General features: G+C 35.9%; 1 protein-coding gene across 2 annotated transcripts in view; it reads left to right on the forward strand.

Moving 5' to 3' along the window:
- The window catches only part of LOC144957754 (macrophage mannose receptor 1-like), a 96,873-nt gene that overhangs the window by 33,264 nt on the left and 41,109 nt on the right, over window positions 1–22,500 (forward strand). For both annotated transcript variants that reach the window (XM_078889149.1, XM_078889150.1), the window contains exons 15-22: window positions 645–742; window positions 2,280–2,427; window positions 7,778–8,176; window positions 9,142–9,384; window positions 12,601–12,761; window positions 14,990–15,103; window positions 16,243–16,510; window positions 21,278–21,477. In XM_078889149.1, coding sequence (XP_078745275.1) covers window positions 645–742; window positions 2,280–2,427; window positions 7,778–8,176; window positions 9,142–9,384; window positions 12,601–12,761; window positions 14,990–15,103; window positions 16,243–16,510; window positions 21,278–21,477 — 1,631 coding nt within the window. The remainder of the gene's footprint in view (window positions 1–644; window positions 743–2,279; window positions 2,428–7,777; window positions 8,177–9,141; window positions 9,385–12,600; window positions 12,762–14,989; window positions 15,104–16,242; window positions 16,511–21,277; window positions 21,478–22,500) is intronic.

The following is a 22,500-nucleotide window of genomic DNA, read 5'->3' on the forward strand; positions in this document are numbered from 1 at the left end:
CATCTCTAAAAGATAATTTATGAATTAAATAACGTAATGTCATCAATTTTGTTTAAGTATACCAAGCGCATACTATCTATAGAGAGTTCGAAGATGACGTCACTCAGGTCTTTGTTATTGTTTTTTGTCATCCGCGTTTATGAGTAATGCTCACTAAACTGTATTAACCTGACTATAAACGTTCATGGATAAACAAATTTTTGTTTGTTGGTCCGTTATACTTCCGGATGGCAATGTTGTGAGTTTCTTAGTCAAGTGCATACCATCTATAGGGCGTACAATACTGTAAGGAATGTATGTCTGTGCCATATTGTTTTTTCTCAATGAAATATTATTGCATAAAGCTTAAGCTTCAAGTTATAAGAGACTAATGATTTTTACAAAATCAGAGCTATGACCATCAGCTTTATGCTTTTTCTTTGGAGTGTTGTTAAAAAAAAAACATTTCCTTTAGACCACAGTTACTTTGTCTTTTGTCCCTTTTGAAGTATTTCAACTCTTTCCTTTTTAATTTCTAACTGAATTCAAATTATATATGAGTTTGTCTTTCTCATCAAATAAAATATTATCATTATCAATTTATATCATTTGTTATTGTTAGTAGCATTTTTGTCAATTTTTCATTTTTTTGGGGGTATATACAGCTCTTCTGTCTAACAAGAATGCCAGTGTGAGCCCTTACATTGGGCTGAATGATCTTTCCAAGAATGGACACTTTGCTTGGTTGGATGAGACTAAAGAGGTAATTTTAACGTAAAGAATGAAGGGAGATGCAGCGAAAAAAAATGATGGAAGATTAATAAGTAAGAAGCAAAATGAGTATGTAGTTGATGACATCTGCCAAAATGATATTAGAATGGGAGAGACTGAACTAACTATGTAATATTAATCGAGATAGAACATTCAAGCTTTCAGTTCACTCAATTCTTCTAAAATATTGAGCTTTTATATAGCGCAATATCCACTAAATGTGCTCAAAGCGCTTTACAAGGGGTCACTGGTCAACAGCAACATTTAACATGTAGGACGGGACATGACGCCTGTTAGGCGATATTACAATTTTTCGGACACAGACAACGCTGTTAACGGCCAGGTACTCATTTTACACCTGTAAGGTGAGAGAATGTGAGTAAAGAGCCTTCTCCAAGGACTCAACTATGCGCCGAGCGCGAGGTTCGAACCCTGAACCCTTCCGACCCTAAAGCGAACGTCATAACACAAGGCCACATAGCGGCACATACAAAATATTGAACAGAAATGTGATCCACTACGTCAACCTTGTATTATATCGGAGTGACCCTTGAGTATAAAGTAAACATTATCAAATTTTTAAAAATGTAAACTAGTTGGTGTTGAAGAAACAAAGCTCCCTCATCATCGTCATGTCGTATTATTTAATGTTGATTCATGAAATGTGAATTCTATGATTCATGAAATGTGAATTCTATGATTCATGAAATGTGAATTCTATGATTCATTAAATGTGAATTATATGATTCATGAAATGTGAATTCTATGATTCATGAAATGTGAATTCTATAATTCATGAAATGTGAATTATATGACTTGTATCTGTTGACCACAAGGTCAAGTGTTTTTTTTTTGGGGGGTTTTTTTTTCACGATTTAAAAAAAAAATTAATTTATAATTCAACCAATTAAAAAATTAATCTATTAAATAAATCTTTAGATTATTATACATTATTATTATTATTATTATTATTATTATTATTATTATTATTATTATTATTATTATTATTATTATTATTATTATTATTATTATTATTATTATTATTATTATTATTATTATTTCATTATTATTATTATTATTATTATTATTATTATATTATTATTATTATTATTATTATTATTATTATTATTATTATTATTATTATTATCATTATTATCATTATTATAATCTATGAATGGTTTACATTTAGATGTAGAAAAAAATTGAGATTCAACATTTTATGATAACTTTAAAAGTACTACTACTACTACCACCACCACCACCACTTCTACTACTACTACTACTACTACTACTACTACTACTACTTCTACTACTACTACTACTACTACTACTACTACTACTACTACTACTACTACCACTACTACTACTCCTACTACTACGAGTACTACTACTACTACTACTACTGCTGCTGCTACTACTACTACTTCTACTACTAAACATCAACGTAACGTTTATCTCCTAAAGGAAATAAACCATTGTGTTCTACAGTGTTTCTGAAGATACATGAATGGTATAATATTATTTTATAGATTACCTTTAAGTACTGGCATGAAGGTGAACCTTCTGGCGCAAATAATCATTGTGTGAATATTATGGTCGACGAAAATATTGACTCTGAGTGGAAGGCTACCAACTGTGACACCAAATTGGGATACATTTGTCAACAAGATGCTACACGTAAGTTTTACCTGATTGGAGTAAGATAGCTGAGTGGATTAGGCATTGCATGCACTTCCAACCTGGGGATCCGAGTTTGAAAGCTTTGCTGTTGGGATCTGATTTATATTTAATAAGAAGCGTTGCCATGTTGCTTCCTTGCAACACTGCTTTGTGGCTGATACCTGCGTATGTTATCTGGGTCCCTTCTTGAGAAAGATCCTTTAAAAAAAAAAAGAGATTTTTCCCACAAGATGAATAAGAGGAACTTTATGTTGTTTACTATCAGGTTTATTGGTATTTTAAATGCACTCAATTTTCTAAACGAGGTCTGGAACTGACTCCAGCATCCCTATAATTTATTCATTCAGCAGTAAATGGGTAGCTGGGTCCCTTTATATTTTGTGATAGTGAAGGCCATGTGGAAAGGAACCTATCACCCCCACTCCATTATGCTAACTAGGATATCATCATAGTTATAGTTATCGTGCATTCTCCATCATCTGTTCAGACATGAGATTCAGGAATATCAATATAGTAGTGTACTGAAGATTGAATGAAAATTCGATATCGGACCACAGAAGTGATTTGCCTCTAAGTATGTCATGAACATAATTTGTGGATAATGTTTTCCATCTGAGGATGGGGATTTTTCATTATTCATTTCCTTGTGGACTGGGAGGTCACTTGTGTGTGTCTCTTCTATCCTTCTACATCTATTATTCTCTTCCTCATTATATTCTGTCCATGCCTCAAAACTACTCTACCTACATTTTGCCCTGCCTGAAGCTTGGGTCCTTTAGCGAGAAAGAAAATAAAACTTTTGTTTCCGTTTTTTTAACTAAGATGATATAATTATAGACATATAAATTAGTAAATCGTTCCATTGACATATTCATTTAATTTCTCTTGATTTGAATACCAAGCTGCCAGAAGCTCTAACTGTGAAAAGTAATGTTCAAAAATTGATTTAAAGGTTCAAAATGGAACAAAATACCAAACACTGAAGGATTTGGTCTAAAACCCATTCTTCAATCATTTAGGCTGGAGACCCTTTTAAATGGAGATTAAGATAAAGGGAGTAAATCTGACTTATGCATGAACAACACAAATTAAACGACGTTTCGGCCTTTGGCCTTTCTCAAGTAAACACAAAATAAATAAAAATATATATGTATTTTGTGTTTACTTGAAAAAGGCCAAAGGCGGAACCGTCGTTTATTTTGTGTTGTTCATTCATGAGTTAGATTTACTCCCTTTATCTTAATCTCCATTTTATTGACTCATTTAGGCACCTCTATTTATTAGACCCTTTTAAAGCGCGGTGAGTACATTTTAGTGAATATTGCGATAAGTAATATCGTTTTAACCATTTTTATTTTGGGTTGAAAAAGAGTTTTGAACCAGAAACAGTCTGTGTTTAGTATTTTATTCTTTTTTTTTAAGCTGTCACATTCATTTTTGTATTGCCATTTAATAATCTGAGCGTGACTCATTTGGCTGGGATTCTGTGCTTGGGTCATAGTAAAATTTGTAAGTAGTCTAATATAAGGCACTTGGATTGATCTACTTTGTCTTTCCTTTGCGTGGGCACTTGGGGGGAGTCCTAGCTTGGCGCACCTATACCACTAATACAAGGATTTGGTACACTAAATATGCATATATCTCAATGAAATTTGGACAGTAACTATAAAACATTATATATTTTCATTTGGTACATCATTTGTTGATTTATCAAGAATAGTTTTTGAATGGTTGCTATTTTCAAAAAAAGGGAGGTAATTTGTCAACTGAAATTAGGTACAACGTTTTCCTGTGATATTTTCTTTGCTATCACTCTCAGTGTGTTAATACTTACAGTGCTTGCTAATCATTGTCATAGATATGGCATGAACTAGGATCTTTTGCCTATGTGTAATATTTTTTTAAAATAAATGTTTCATCTTTTGTCAAAAATCAGCAATTTTTAACGACAATTATCAATACATAATGACTTATAAAAGAAAAAGTTTTAATACAACATCAATAATCCTAGTTCATGCCATAACTATGTTTATGTTCTACATGTATGCCAAAAGTTAGAGGAAAATCTTTACAAACAAAGAAAATATCACAGGAAAACACATGTATTACCCTAATTTTCGACAAACTTTTCACGGCTATAAAATTTAACGTAAATTCATCATAAATCTTAAAATATTTGGTAAATTAAATGGAAATTTAATCATGGGTTCCTTTGGAGTATGCTCCATCCTCCTGGGCTTCATCTCTTTCTTTCCTGGCTCTTCTCTTAGCCCTTCTGCTTTCTACAGATGCCTCTGATGCCTTTCTCCTTGATGCTTTTATCCGCACATTATCCTTGGCGAGAACGAATGTTTTAGTGTAAATTCCTGGTACCAATTCTAGATTTTGAAGAATTGACAGATATGCTGTTGCCCCATCGTTATATAATGTCACAGCTATTGATACTGCAGTTTTGGCTACTGTAAGGCCATGGTATTTTGCTTTAGGGCATAACTTCCACACTGTCGCATTCCAACTCTCATTCTCATTCTGGGTGTAGCCTTCTAAACATTTTTTCAAGAGAGAATTGTCAGACAAGCTTTTGAAAATTGGTTTGATTACATCCATGATTGCAACAGGAAGATTATTAGTATGTTTATACTGCTTTACAGTTCCTGCTGCCTCTGCTTTTCTATAACCACACCATTCATCGTTACACAGATTATGGATAGCAAAGGTATCTGACGACTGCTTGTGGAAATACACCGCCCAAATCTTTTCGCATGGCTTCTAGGTTGTTCTTATTGCCACAAATGGCATTTCCATAATATGTGGTTATCTTGTCAATTTGTGCATCTGTTAACCTCCCTTTGCCACCTATCGTCTTTCCATCAGAAAGGGGTTTACCTTTCAAATCTCTCTTGAGATTACGTAGACGGGTACCCATGCGTTTTTGAACATGTCCAACACACTCAATCTTTTCAACTGGACAATCAGCACCATAGGGCTTGCTGTCATGGACCTTTTTGAAGCTGTTGGGATCACCATCTCCAATGTATCTTTTATACCTTAGTTGATGTAGCTCGACTGAACGATTGAACATTGTGACAGCCGAATCCGCTTCAATCGCTCCTGATGATCCTTGATGTGTCACCGAGCAAGTAGCGATGTGACTGTCGCGCCATTTTTTGTAGCCATCAGACGTCTTATCTTTTTGTTCCCAATAGTCACAGGACTTACATGCTTTGCTGTGTGTCTCTGTGTCTAGAATTTTGCCAGTAACACACCCAATAGCACTAGTTGTACCAATATTTGATGAATGCCGACGGGTCATCCAAGAGCCATCCACCGACACATCACAGTCCCTCACCCCACCTTCATCCGCCATGTCACTATTATCATTCATGTTATACTCTTCCTTAGCAGCTTTGGTCATACTTTCTGCTTGATTCTTCTCTGTTGATAGTTGCAAAGTTTGATTTAAAAATTGATAGGTGCTTTTTGAAACAGGGGGTGGTATATTCATTAGGCCACAAAAAGTTTGAAGCTCGGCCCTAATGCCTCCGACACACCTCATTGCTAATGCAGCTCGACGGTTGACAGAATAATTTTGTAGTTTATCTATAGTGGGGCAAGTTGGAAATGGATTTTGTTTAGCGCAATTATTTTTACAAGAAAAAAGTAGCATACTCCCAAGACCAAGTCGCTTGCTTTCTTTCAGCGTGATTTTCCCCGAGCAAAATGTACATTTCAACATCGATGATATATTTTCATTCAAAATAGCCATGTCAATTATTCTATTTCCTGATATTTCATCTAGATTATCAGTAACTTCATCATCTATTTCACTATCACTTCCTGAACTATTTTCCCCAGAATCAACAAACTGTCCTAAAATGTTTTTCTCTGATCTACTTGAAGTGGGCGTGGCACTTTGTTTAAAATGTTCTTCATCTCTCGTCTCTGATAAAACCGATGGTACACATGCATTCTCTGTCACTGTCTCATTCTCTAAATCACTTGACACAATTCTAATCTTGTTACTGTATCGATTTCCACAGAATTTTCTTTTTTTAGTATATTTTGGCTTGCCTTTCTTGTCTGACATGATTGGAATGTTGGTACAACCTTCTCAATCAATAAATTATCAATTTTACATCAAATAAACACAGTTTTGGCTCAAATTTTGATCTTCAATGAAAAAGGAAGTAGAACAACAGTTTGAAAACAAAGGGAAATCACTGTAGATATTTTGTAATGAAGTGAATCCATAATATATCTTGGTTAGTCGAATAGCTATCATAAACTTGTGTGAAGTTGAGCAATTTTGCTATTTTCAGCCAAAAGTACACCTCAGAATAACCAGATTTTCTCAAAAACTATTTGCTTTATGCCAAAATGGTTTTCACAGAGAGATAGCTAAATGAATTACCTTTCAGATGATACCAAAATTATAATCAAATTCGAAAATTCATATTTTTCCATATTTCAAGCCAGGACTCCCTAAGTACATTTGGACTTCAAATCTAAAATTTGATAACACTTATGTCATTTTCTTATTACTGATTGATGAAATGTACGGCTTTGTGATTTTGTGGTATGACAATCTCCGTCTGACCTGAAGGCCTGTGGTTTGAGTTCTTTGGGCAAAATTTAGTAATTGGAAAAGGCTCTTTATTCACATTTGCATATCGTACTCTGGTGTAAAATGATTACCTGGCCAGTATCAGCATAAAAAGATGTGATAGCGCCTTACAGGTCTAATATTTTGTGCCACATATTAAGTGCTGCAGGCAGCTAGATATTCATTGTAATGTGCTTTGAACACATTTTAATTGATGTTGCTGGGATACTTTTATAAAAAGTGCAAGTTTAAATGCGTTATCAATGTCATAAACCTCCCTATAAATAATCAAACTGACTCTCACATGTTTTTGAATGCGCTGCTACACCTCATTTAGAAACTCAAGCACCTCCTGTATTTTAATTACCATGTTACTTAGACTGTGTCCTTTATTAGCAGAAAGTAGTTCTCTTTCAGGCTTGTCCTTCATGGTGGCCTTAAGATGATATCAACCAATATGTATTGTCAAGTTATTTTTCCCACTTGTGTTCCAGTCTATGGCTGGTATCCAGTTGATCTTGATATCTACTTAATGTCAGTCATTCTTGCCGCATGCCTTACCCATTTTCATTTATTGAATTTTATTACGTGCTTCACTAACATGTTTTCTTTTTCGTAAACGGATGCTTTAGGCAGGCAAAATGAGAGGTGCTGACTGAAGAAAAAAAACAACTTTTAGATACTGGCCGTGTAACGGATGGACGTTTCTATCGTTGATTGTTTCTCCCTTGTTTTTGTTTTTAGCTCCTGGTAGTGTGAACTGTGGTCCGGGATGGGAGGATAGCCCTGACACCGACTATTGCTACAGATTCAACAAAGAAACTCTGAATTGGCACGAAGCCAGAAACTCTTGCAAGGCCAAAGGTGGTGATTTGTTGTCAGTAAGGGACGCAAATGAAATGTTTTACCTTGATGGACGACTACAGTCTGTTGATGCGAACACTTTCTGGTCAGGAGGCAATGACCGGACCATCAACACTGGGTGGCAGTGGACTGACCATCAACCTTTCGCTTTCTATAACTGGGACATTGATGAGCCCAATTCTAATCAAAGCAAGAGTTGTATATTGGTCAATAAGAAAACGGGAAGATGGAATGCTGCATCGTGTATGGATCACAATCCTTCGATATGCAAGAAACTTGGTAAGTTGGACTTTGGGAAAAGATGACAGAGAGACCAATTATTGAATCAATCATAATTAATTATTGCAAGCTGATTTTTAGGGATGCGTTGTTTCCATATATTTTGCTTTCATTTTTGGCCGGTACTGATTCATCACACATTTTCTAATTTTTGTGATTTAGACAATACTAGAATACTCTTTTTGTTCTTATCACCAGCGAAATCATCATTATCATCATTATGACACATAATTGCAACCACCACCATCACCATACTAGGATTATCATCAGCTATATTATCATCATCATTGTCGTCGTCGTCATCATCATCATCATCATCATCATCATCATCATCATCATCATCATCATCATCATCATCATTACCATCATCATTAGCCTCATCAAAAAAAGGAATCATGTTTTTACATCATAACTACAAGATTCTGTGCTATATATATTTACATATTTGTTTGGCTTGCCATTTCTGATAATAATAGATTTGGCTAAGATTTTGTAAAGAACATAGAGTTTGTTTTAATGAGATGAAGCACTCTATTAATGCTATGTATAATAATTCCATTATTACATATAACCTCATCATTTTAATTTTTGATTGCAAATTGTTTTCATTAATCTCTTGTCTTGGTGTAGAGCGCTAAATAAAAAATAATATCACCACTAACCGCAATAGGGAATGAGATTAGCGGAAGAGTAGCGTCCCTTGATTGGAAGTCACCGGCGGAAAAGTTATTAGAGAGATAACGACATGTTGGTTGTGCATATGCGTCTCTCGTCCTCGCTTCCGGTGAAAGCGGCATGAAACACTTCACCGAAAGCGAGGACGAGAGAGACGCATGCGCAAAACCATTTTGACGTTCTCTCTGTAAGGTGACGTCCAATCAAGGGACGCTACTCTTCCGCTAATCTCATTCCCTATATCTTATGAACACAAAACATTCTAAACTAAACTCGTTCACCTATTCCAGGTAATGTGATAAACTATCCCACTCCATCACCAACTGCACCTCCAACAAACTTACCAAGCAGCCTAACATGGGCATGTCCAATTGACTGGTTATCCTTCAGAGGATCCTGCTATAGATATCTTTATTATAAACCCGGTGCAACCTGGTACCTTGCAAATCATTTATGTCATAAAGAGTCCGCAAGTCTTGTTGCAATTACAGATGATCAGGAAAATGACTTTCTTGTCGGTTTTCTGTCAAAAGGTAAACTTGTATTTATTATCATAAGAAGTATAAGGGGGACTCTTATATAACTCGTTTATCACTTTAGCTTACCGAATATAAAGAATAGTTGGGAATCTGGTATGGTTTGTTGTTTCAGGATACAGGCATCAGTTTAACCCGATTGTTCAATCAAATAAAGTACGAGTACGAGTAAATGAGGAATTAAACATCACTTAATCATTTTAATGTTGTTGGGACTGGGCCCATTTATGTGTTTAAAGCCATTGGCTTCATCACTTAACTTCAGGCATCAGGCACGTTTGGTTACTTATTATTTGTCCACTTCCTCGCCTTTTGCCCCGAAAAATACTCCTGGCAGCTTATTAATGGTGAACTTCATCAGCCTTGGTTGGCAATCGTCAAGGAGAAAGCCATTCTAAACAAAGCAAAAATGGGTAGAACGGACTCAAGAGCCCTGGAAGGCAACCATTCTGGGAGTGAATCTCTAAACAATCCTGGCCTTCCAAGTCTGGGGGTTGAGCATAGAGCTAACGACCAGATCTCAGAAAGACCATTGTTACTTACACTGACACAGAAACAAAGAACGATAAGAAAGGTAGGAGAAGAGCAATATCACATAGGTCTGGATCGGCGGTTCACAAATCGACGGAACTGGTGACGCAGAGCTCCGTATTTATGATAGATAGTGGTCAAATCTGAAAGTAAGGCAGCAACCAGACACCATTGTCTCTTCTTCAACCAAAACAAAGCATTCCACTGGGAATTTGGAATGTTAGAACACTCTACCAAATGACAAGATGGCACAGGCCACAAATGAAATGAACAGATATCAACGGACACGATGGCAATATCCGAGTTATGTTAGGTTGGACATGGCCATAGAAATCTTGCAACAGGGCAGATAAATATCTATTCAGGAAGAGGAGATGAACTGCATTTTAACAGCATTGCTCTTCTATTATCAAAAAGAAAAGCAAGAAAGACTCTACTAGAATGGAAGCTAATGAGAGCATGATTGCTCAAGGCAAGATTCAACTCAAAATATGCTAAATTGACAGTAATTGTTCGTTATGGCCCACAAGGGGACAAGAGTGAGGATGAGAAAGAAATCTTTTTGATAAGCTAAATCAAACAGTGCAAGAGACTCCAAAGCAACATGTAGTTTTAGTGCTTGGTGAACTAAATGCAAAGGTTGGACGAGATAATGAAACAAGAGAACAAACTTATGGGAAAGAAGGTTTACTACAAGAGACAAATGACAATGGTGAACGATTGATAGAATTCTGTGAAGACAACAACCTAATCATTGGAGGTACCGTTTTCAAACATAAAGAAAATAGACTAGTACACTTGGACTTCCACTGATGGTAATACAAAAAAAACAAACAAAAACAAATCGACCACATTATGATCAACAAGAAATGGAGAACATCATTACTAGATGTGAAAACTAAAAGAGGTGCTGATATTGCAATTCATTATGAGTTGTTTATTGCAATAATCAGATTGAAATTGAGATATGCTAGGCGCTAAAAGAAAAGGAAAATTTGATACAAGAAAACTACACGATCTTCATATTGCACAACAATTCAAGCTCGAGCTAGCAAATAGATATCAAGTGTTACAAGCTGATGACCAAGAAGTGAATATCACAAAATTCAGTCAAGAACTCATAGAGGTAAGCCAGAAAGTACTAGGACCCACTAAAAAGAAAAAAAGGAACAATGGATATCAGAAGAATCTTGGAAACGGATTTGAGAAAGGAAGCAGACAAAAGAAAAACTATTGTAAACGAGTTCTCAAAGAATCCATGGTCGCTTACAAGAAGAGTACTCAACACTAGGCAAAAGCATAAAAAATCAGTACGACAGGACAAGGAAAACTATTATGACATGATTGCTGATAGAGCTGAGAAAACAAACCAAAGACAAGATATGAGAACGCTGTACCAGCCACCCAAAATGCTGCCGAAAGACGTCCAGGATTGTGATCTACCTGTAAAAGATTCAGAAGAAAATTTTCTACCTCAAGAATTAAATCAAATGGAACGAAGGAAAGAACATTTAGAAACTGTACTGAACAAAGCACCACCAAGACTACGTACACACATCAGATCTGTACTAATAGATCTACAAATCAATACAGAACCCCAACCGCCGAAGAAATAAAATGTGGAATCGAAAGTCTCAGCACAGGCAAAGTAGCAGGTGAGAACCGAGTGAAATGTTGAAAATAGAAAAGGAAATCACTCACCAAATCTTGCAAAAGGTATTTTGATATCTGGAAATAAGAAGAACTACCAACAGAGTGGAGGATTAATTTCCAAACTGCCCAAAAAGAGTACTCTATCTGATTGTGGAAATTAGCGAGGCATCATGCTGCTCTAACTTACAAACAAAATATTTAGCAGAATAGTTTTGAACCGCATGAACTCAGCAATAGAACTGAAGCTCAAAAACAGCAAGCGGGGTTCCAAAAGGGCCGCTTATGCTCCGACCATATCTTCACCTTAAGACAAATATTCGAACAGTTGCAAGAATGGAATTTACCCATATTTGAAAACTTCATAGACTTTGAGAAGGCCTTCGATAGTGTCCAGAGGCCGGCTCTCTGGAGTATTCTACGGCATTATGGCATTTCTACAAAAATTGTTAACATAATTCAGAAGCTCTGTAAAAACTTCCGCCAAGGTAATTTGTGGGAACAAAGTGACAGAAGGATTTAATAGTGACACAGGAGTGAGGCATGACTGGGTCATGAAGGAATCAGTAGAAAATAAGAAAACCGGACTCAGCTGGACTTTTACGGAGACATTAGAAGATCTCGACTTTGCAGACGACATTGTAATGTAAATGCATTCCAAATCAAATGCCTAAGAAGGATCCTGAGCATATTTTGACAAAAAGTAATTTCAAACAAAGAACTGGCTAAACACACTAAAATTGAAGCAGTATCTGAAGCTGTAAAGAGGAGACTGGACATGCCCTCAGAATGGATCCGAGTGCCATTGCCAGGCTATGATTATAGTGCTGTTCTTAATATTGTTATCATCATTGTGTGTATGTGTATGTATGTGTGTGTGTGAGAGAGAGAGAAAGAAAGAGAGAGAGAGAGAGAGAGAGAGAGAGAGAGAGAGAGAGAGAGGGTGTGATTATATACGTGAAATACAATTGTTATTCCTGAATAAAACAAGAAATCAATATTTCTGCTCACCCCTCAATATTCAATTCACAGGGGGTTCCCATAAATATAGCTGGATTGGTCTCAATGATTTCAAAAGACGACTCAGCTTTTCCTGGTCAGATGGCGTTACCCCAATGACATATACCAACTGGATGTGGAAGCAGCCCCATATGGATGGGGTGGACAAAGTCTGCGTTGCAATATCAAGTTTTGTGAGTAACCATTTTTTGTGACCCACTACCTTAAATCAATAATGATATTATGTCAAGGTGAATTTATAAGGCTTGAGCTTTTATAAAAGTTGGGCTTTTCTATAGCTCACTATCCACTAAATGTGCTCAAGCGCTTTACAATGGGTCCCAACAGCAACACGTAACATGTAGAACGAGACATGATGCCTGTTAGGCGATATTACAATTTTTCCGACAGAGACAACACTGTTGATGGGTATTCATTTTACACCTGAGTACGGTGAGAGAATGTGAGTAAAGAGTCTTTTCTAAGGACTTAACTATGCGCCGAACGAGGCTCGAACCCAGGACCTTCCATTCCGAAAGCGAGCGTCATAACACAAGGCCACATAGCCGCACATAGATACTAAAAAAGTATTGTACAATAAAATATACAAGGCTTGGGCCAATTTTTAAACGATTTTTTCATCAAAGTAAATAGACATAGTTTCTTAAACAAAAGATCCAATCACACATTTCTGATCGATTTGACTGTCAAGTCACTTGGTGGCAACTGGCTTGCCCCAACATAATACTGTTTGGAGACGACAGTTCACATTAATTTATTTCCAAGACAAAATTGTACTACGTTTATCATCATTTTCCACCCTTCCTTACCCTATTCTCTATTATTTTTACTCTGCAGAATTGTTCTTACAGGGTACTGCCGTCCAAGGGAAATATGACGTTTCTAATATTTTCAAACATTTGATAAAACTATTAAATATGAAAAACGTTTCAGATTTGTTAGTATTGGGGTATTCATTTATGTGCATTTTTATCAGTGAAAAAACACACTATGCGTTACGGATATGTCGCCCTGGTGTGGTGGATTGGCTTGGATATAGTGTAATTAAAACAATGCATTGAAAATCAGTGTTTTATCGGATACATCACTTTGGCTTGGGAAGCCCAAATATCATGATCATTTGGTTTTAGAGTCGGGGAGATAGAAAGCCATTCGTTTTATGGTATTTTCTCTCAAGCAAACTTTAAGTATATCTTTGCCTGTGTGAAATTGAATTATTTCCCAATTTGTTGAAAAATAATTAGTCAACCAGCAAACAATAAAGGTAGTCTGGTCGCAAATAGATATTGTATGCTGAAAAGTAAAGTCTTGTTAAATACGCGTAACTACCGAAAACCCGAGCAGTCCAAATCCCAACACATTGCAGTATGAGTATGTCAACTAAAATAGCCTCTAGCAACATTTCCATGAGCTCATAATTTCTCAGGAAGGAACAATCTCCAGCTAGATTATGAATATTGATATATATATATATATATATATATATATATATATATAATATATATATATATATATATATTTATATATATATATTGTTGTTTATCAATTTTGTAATAATCTCAACTGTTGATGTCAGCTTATACAGGCTTCCCTTCCTAGCCTGAAGAGTATTAATAATAGTGTGGAATTGGGGCCGTCTAAAAGTGACCTGCCTCAAATACTCACAGCTACCACCTCAAAATCCAAATAGTTTGGGCTACTGGTCAAAACAGCATATGAAAGAATGAATAGACAATCTGAAATTTTCTTAATACATATTTGATTGATGAGCAAAGTCAGTATTTAGTTTATTGAAAGTGGTGTGGAAGGTGACACTCCCAAATGAAGTCGATAAACGGTAGCAATAAATGGCAACAGTACCGTACTCTGGAAAACCCCATATTATTTGAAAATTTGGCCCGAAAACTCGTCCTTCAATTATCGATCGATTTAAATGACCCTCATCTTGGCAAAAACGGCGAAGTTTCTGCTAAGATGAGGGTCGTTTAAATCGATCGATATTCGAAGGACGAGTTTTCCGGCCAAATTTTCAAATATGGGTTTTTTCCAGAGTACCCAGAACAATCATGGATAGCGTTGCCTTTGTTAAGGTCAGACTGACAATTCTCTAAAGATTTCAGCACAATACTAACCGAGGATCTCCCCACCAATCCCGCCCACTTGTTGAGGATGAGGATGATGATGATGATGATAATGATGATGATGATGATGATGATGATGACGATCATAATGATGATGATGATGATGATGATGATGATGATGATGATGATTATATTATTATTATTATTATTAATATTATATATTATCATCATCATCATCATCATCATCATCATCATCATCATCATCATCATTATTACTCGATAATGATAGTGTTGGGTTTTTTTTTCAAAATCATCCACAGTTTGGCAAGTGGGCAGATTTTGATTGCCAGAGACGGATTAAATATTGGTTTTGTAAAAGGAGCAAGAGTGTACGGAGTACTGCAGAGTGGGACAAATTCAAAGGATGTAAAAAGGTATGAAGCACATTTATTGCTAACAATAATATAACATTGATATTAACATTCCCCAATGATTTCACAACAATATAAATGAGAGTTTATATATAGGTCAATGTCTACTTATTCGGTATTGTTGGAATGAATTAAATTATGCTAAAAAGAGAATTTGAATTTGAAGTAATCAGAAATAGGAAATTTTGAGTTTTAGCATGTTAGCAAACTATTTTTGTTCTCCTCAAAGAAATGCATGAACTTAACCCAAGTTTCATATTCTTGACTAGAAATTTAATTTCCAGCTGTCACTATCACCTTGACATGACACTTTTCTGAGCCAGTAGGTCACAAATTTGCTTTACAAAGGGTAAAAAAAACCGGTATGTTTAGGTTGGGATATGACGTTTGATAAGCACTATTATAATATTTCTTAGACAAGTAACTCTTTTTCACCAGAGTATTGAAAAAGGAAAAAAGTAGTAAGCAGCCTTTTGTGTGGCTATGTGGTCTTGTGGTGTGGCACTCTCTTTCGGATCGGAAGGTCCTGGGTTCGAGCCTCGCTCGGTGCATAGTCGAGTCCTTGGAGAAGGCTCTTTACTCACATTCTCTAACCGGTTCTCAGGTGTAAAATGAGTACCTGGCCGTAAACAGCGTTGTCTCTTTCCCAAAAAATTGTAATATCACCTAACAGGCGTCACGTTTCGTCCTAAATATTTCTGTATTGCTATTGGCCATGGAACCCTTGTAAAGCGCTTTGAGCACGTTTAGTGGGCATTGCGTTATAGAAAATGTCATTTTTGCAAGGGCTCATCTTTGCTCCACAGTGGGACTGGAACTATTTACAGGTCACAAACTGATGACATTCCACCAGAGCAAAAAGCTGTATGAACTGAAGTGACTATAACGACTTTTAAGAGTAATCTAGCAAACACTGGAAAGCGGAAAGGGGAAGAAGATTCTGTTGACTATGATTTCAAATTTCCGCATCGAAATAACTTTGACATAATACTCTTTTGGGGTATTAGATCACACTGAGCATAGATCGTGGCTATTCGTTTTTGTTTTTTGTTGTTGTTTTAAAAAAAATATTGTTGTTGTTGTTGTTGTTTATTACCAAAAACAAAAGAAAATAATCAAATTTTATTTTTCTATATTTACAGAGAGGTATAGGCTACTACGATAGGTGTTTCACGTTTAATAGTCAATCAAAAACGTTTGACGATGCACAAAAAAGATGCCAAAAATTGGGAGGAAATTTAGCTACTTTAAATGATAGATATTCTCAAGCATTTGTGAGCGCAAACCTGAGAATAGGTCGCCTATATTGGATTGGGTTATCCAACACCAAATCATCTGGTACCTCATACGTATACACATGGCAGTCTGGAGGCAAATTTGACTATACATATTGGGGAAGAGCTCACACTGGTAAGAATATTTTACATTTTTATCATTAATTTGGCCTGATTAATAATGATATGTGGTGTCCTGGGTCCTTCAACGGAGAGGGTCAAGAATAGCCCAACGCCAAGCCAGCGTGTCGTAAAAGGCGACTAATGGTGTGTGATTCTCCCATCTTTGAGTCACCTGGTCCTCCAGGTTGGGGGTTGGCAAAGGGTTAACACCCCTTTCCGTTAAACTCAAACCTTTACAGAAACGCAGACGGACAAACCAAATCCTTTTTTTTTAGCTTGGGCGACCGAAGAGTTTCTGGAATGACAGAATTTATAAGAATTAAAGAAGCTGATATACAGAGAAGTGGTAAGACCTGGAATGAGATAAAAAAAAAGGTTAGCTCAGGATAGAGAAGGATGGAAACTGTTTGTCTGTGGCCTATACCCTGACCCAGGGTGAAAAAGGCAACGATGATGATGATGAATAATGATGTGTAATCTTAGCATCATCAGTGGCGTGGCATGCTCACAGTATAAGGTGGTGCCTGGATCGGAAGAAAATGACTTGAAACATGCTATATTTGTTAAAACAAAAGAAAGATTTTTTAAAGAATGAAAGAAAAGACTTACTCAAATAAGTAAGAGCGGCATATAACATTTCTTACTTTTATTATTATTATTATTATTATTATTATTATTATTATTATTATTATTATTATTATTATTATTATTATTATTATTATTATTATTATTATTATTTTTAAAATACTGTAATCCATTCATTTTAACTCTCTCAAGTTCACCCTCATTGTAAATCGTACAAATTTGTTCGATTTTCCATTCATATGAACTCGAGAGAGTTAAAAAGATAGAACGGTGCCAGGCACCAAATCAACCAATATAGCCACGCCCCTGAGTACCATGTTGTGCGACTATGCTGTCTAGTGGTCTGGCACTCGCTTTCGGATCAGAAGGTCCTGGGTTCGAGCCTCATTGGCGCATAGTTGATTCCTTGGAAAAGGCTTTTACTAACATTCTCTCACCGTACTCAGGTGTAAAATGAGTACCTGGCCTTTAACAGCGTTGTCATTTTACGAAAAAAAAATAATATCGCCGAACAAGCGTCATATCCCGTCCTACATGTTAAGTAGTAATCAATCGTAAAGGGGGCACCTTCAACAACCAGACTTAAATCGAGAAGACCTTTCCACCTAACAAAAATGGTAGACTTCAGTGTGGAGGAAAAGTGGAGAGAAATGTGGAACAGGGAAACACAAAAAGGAGGAAACATCATTAAAGATCCAACCAAAAGAGTGCCTGCATTCAATAACGCCAGGAAATACTGGATTTCATCAAACCGCATCTTAACTGGACATGGCAGAACTGCATCAAATATGTGCAGATGGAAACTTCGAAACAGTGATACCTGCCAGAAATGTCAGGCAGCCCCAGAGACCAGTGATCACATCGTCCTCCACTGTCCAGTCACTAAACTTGAAGTTGGCTACGAAACCATCCTTAGGGCGGAGGAAGACTTTAGAAGCTGGGTTGACGAAATACATTTGGAGGTGTAGCCATACGCTACTACTAGTGTTGCTGTTGGCCAGGGCCCCATTGTAAAGCGCTTGGAGCACGTTTAGTGGATATTGCGATATATAAAAGCTCAATTTTTTAAAATTTTGTCTCTTTTAAGTGTCCTGTATACCTATTAAATCTGATTTTCTCATACAAGTGTATTTGCCTATATTCATAGTTGTATAAATCTGTATACTTATTGAATCTGATCTTTTCATACAAGTGTATTAGCCTATATTCATAGTTGTATAAATCTGTATACTTATTAAATCTGATTTTCTCATACAAGTGTATTTGCCTATATTCATAGTTGTATAGATAGAATGCGCTTGGCCAAGGAGTTCACAACATTGCCATCCGGAAGTATAACGGACCAACACACAAACTCTGTGTAACTATGAACTTTTATAGTCTTGTTAACACAGTTTAGTGAGAACAACTCACAAACGCGGATGGCAAAAACAATAACAAAGGCCTGAGTGATGTCATCTGCATACTATCTATAGATAGAATGCGCTTGGCCAAGGAGTTCACAACATTGCCATCCGGAAGTATAACGGACCAACACACAAACTCTGTGTAACTATGAACTTTTATAGTCTGGTTAATACAGTTTAGTGAGAACAACTCACAAACGCGAATGGCAAAAACAATAACAAAGGCCTGAGTGACGTCATCTTCGAACTATCTATTGATAGTGTGCGCTTGGCTAAGAAGTTCATAACATTGCCATCCGGAAGTACAACGGACCAACACACAAACTATGTATAGTCATGAACGTTTAAGTCTGGATAATACCGTTTAGTGAGTATTGCTCATAAACGCGGATGGCAAAAAACAATAACAAAGACCAGAGTGACGTCAACTTCATTCTATCTATAAATTGATCACAACCTATGTTAATTGGATTCAGTAGTCTGATGTCACGCCGCCCGGCAACGTCGGACATGTTGGTTCTAAACAAAGAAAATCATTACTTTATATTCTTCATGCTGGCTAGAACTTTTCATGTGCCTTGTAATCAGAATGTGTAAAAGTCAAAACATGGTCAAATTTATGGGTTTTTTTCCTCTGGATACGCTTTTATGCTCGCCGGGGAAATATTTCATACGAGCATCCGCCATTGTTCCGATAGTTTAGAGCCAGTGTTACTAAGTTACCATGCGTCATGAGGAAGGAAGTGACGTTACGACTATTGAAGAGTATTGGTATAGTTTATTGTTCACATGTTGTTAAAACATGATCGTTATTGCATACTGCAATCACTATTCGCTGCTGGTATGAATTATTATTATTATTATTATTATTATTATTATTATTATTATTATTATTATTATTATTATTATTATTATTATTATTTGTTGGGGGAGGAGAGGGGGGGGGGGGGCGAGGGACTTAGTACTGAGTGGTTAAGGCATTGCATTGTGACTTCAAAGGTAGTGGGTTAGAGCGTAGCAATCGTTAAGTTATAGCCTGCCACCGTAGCCATCGTTAACATACAGCCTGATCGTAGCCTTCGTAAAGTTATGGCCTGATACTGACCAAAAAATGACAGTCTTTTGCCACAAAAGAAAACAAATCGTGAGTTGTTCAACCAATGAAATAACTTGTTTCCATGAGCTCTACTAACGACAACTCACTAGGCAGTGCAAAAACCAAATAATGACGTCAAACTGCCAGTCCTTTTGGATTTCAGTATCAGGCTATAACATAACGATGGCTACGGCCTGACACTAGAACCCTCTAGGACTGGCAGTTTGACGTCATTTTTTAGGTTTGTGTAGCGTCGAGTGAGTTGTCGTTACTAGAGCTCAAGGAAACACATTATTTCATTGGTTGAACTGTTGAATACAACTCACAATTTGTTTTCTTTTGTGGCAAAAGACTGGCATTTTGACGTCATTTTTTGGTCAGTGTCAGCGTGGCCTTCGTAAAGTTATGGCCGCGCTTCATGCACTTTCCTTTTCTTTTTTCTTGGGTAATATAGATAGTTCGAAGATGACGTCACTCAGGTCTTTGTTATTGTTTTTTGCCATCCGTGTTTATGAGTAATGCTCACTGAACTGTAGTAACCAGACTATAAACGTTCATGGATACACACAGTTTTGTGTGTTGGTCCGTTATACTTCCGGATGGCAATGTTACGAGCATCTTAGACAAGCGCATACTACCTATAAGTAACCCCAAATGTGCCTCGCTTGGACAACATAGGTGATGAATCCTGTTCACATCAGATGTTTGTTTAATGGATTATATCTATGCTGCTTCGTGCATCATCATCATCATCATCATCATCATCATCATCATCATCATCATCATCATCATCATCATCATCATCATCATCATCATCATTATCATCATCATCATCATCATCATCATCATCATTATCATCATCATCATCATCATCATCATCATCATCATCATCATCATCATCATAACCATCACCATCAAAATTAATTATGTGTACCTTATTAAAATAGGGTTGTCATTTTGAATCTTACCATAGAATGTAAAATAAATTAATGTGTAAAAAATTGAGCTTTTATATAGCGCAATATCCACTGGGTGGACGTGACATCAGACAATTGAATCCTTTGTGACCCTGTGTTCAACAAGTACGGCACTAAATGGCGCAAAGTTGAGGTCTTAGAAAAGGCTCTTTACTCACATTCTCTCATCATATCAGGCTTAATGCGAGTACCTGGCTGTTAACATTGCTGCTTGCTAGGCGTTTTGAATACCTTTTGTGGATTTGACCAATATGCTTGCTCCATTCTTATTTTCTCCTTTTTTAATTTTTTGACTTTAGCTCACTAGTTTCATTTTCATCTGCTTATTCATGGATTATCTTTATGTTACCTATTTGCCAGTTTTACAGAGAAAAGAAAATGCAAACTCTAAAGCACAGAAGCGGAAAATTATTTCCTTTTTCTTTTCTTTGCTAATACAAATCAATACTTGAGCTTTATTAAAATTATTATTATTATTATTATTATTATTTATTATTATTATTATTATTATTATTATTAATTATTATTATTATTATTATTAATTATTATTATTATTATTATTATTATTATTATTATTGTTACTATTATTATTATATTATTATTATTATTATTATTATTATTATTATTATTATTATTATTATTATTATTATTATTATATTATTATTATTATTATTATTATATATCAGTAAAATAATTCAGCTGCTGTGTTATTCCAGGGAAAGAAACATCCACTTGTGTTGCAATGGTTAGGTTAAGAACGATAGGCTATTGGAAAAATTATCCCTGTACCAAACGACTAGGTTATGTGTGTGAATACCCTCGACCTGGATATACCACACCATCGACGTTTACGACTACTCCTTCCCTCTTGCCGTGTCCCAAAGGGTGGACTCCCATTAATCATATGTGTTATAAGGTAGGCTCCCATTAATCATATTATGTGTTATAAGGTAGGCTCCCATTAATTATATGTGTTAAAAGGTAGGTTCCCATTAATCGTATCTGTTATAAGGTAGGCTCCCATTAATCATATTATGTGTTATAAGGTAGGCTCCCATTAATTATATGTGTTAAAAGGTAGGCTCCCATTAATCATATGTGTTATAAGGCTGGCTCCCATTAATCATATTATGTGTTATAAGGTAGGCTCCCATTAATCATATTATGTGTTATAAGGTAGGCTCCCATTAATCATATGTGTTATAAGGTTGGCTGCCATTAATCATATTATGTTTTATAAGGTAGGCTCCCATTGGTTATATGTGTAAAAAGGTGGGCTCCCATTTATCATACCTGTTATAAGGTTGGTTCCCATTATTCATATCTGTTATAATGTAGGCTCACATTAATCATATGTGTTATAAGGTGGGCTCCCATTAGTCATATTATGTGTTATAATGTAGGCTCCCATTGATTATATGTGTTATAATGTAGGCTCCCATTAATCATATGAGTTATAAGGTAGGCTCCCATTAATCATATTATGTGTTATAAGGTAGGCTCCCATTAATCATATGTGTTATAAGGTAGGCTCACATTAATCATATGTGTTATAAGGTAGGCTCCCATGCATTAATCATATGTGTTATAATGTAGGCTCCCATTAATCATATTATGGGTTATAAGGTAGGCTCCCATTAATCATTTCTGTTATAAGGTAGGCTCCCATTAATCATATGTGTTATAATGTAGGTTCCCATTAATCATTTGTGTTATAAGGTAGGCTCCCAATCATCATATGTGTTATAAGGTAGGCTTCCATTAATCATATATATGTGTTATAAGGTAGGCTCCCATTATTCATATGTGTTATAATGTAGGCTCCCATTAATCATATGTGTTATAAGGTAGGCTCCCATTATTCATATGTGTTATAATGTAGGCTCCCATTAATCATATGTGTTATAATGTAGGCTCCCATTAATGATATGAGTTATAA

This window comes from Berghia stephanieae, chromosome 12 (genome assembly GCF_034508935.2).
Source record: "Berghia stephanieae isolate SIO BIC M18660-M18661 chromosome 12, UCSD_Bste_1.3, whole genome shotgun sequence".
Lineage (NCBI taxonomy): Eukaryota > Metazoa > Mollusca > Gastropoda > Nudibranchia > Aeolidiidae > Berghia > Berghia stephanieae.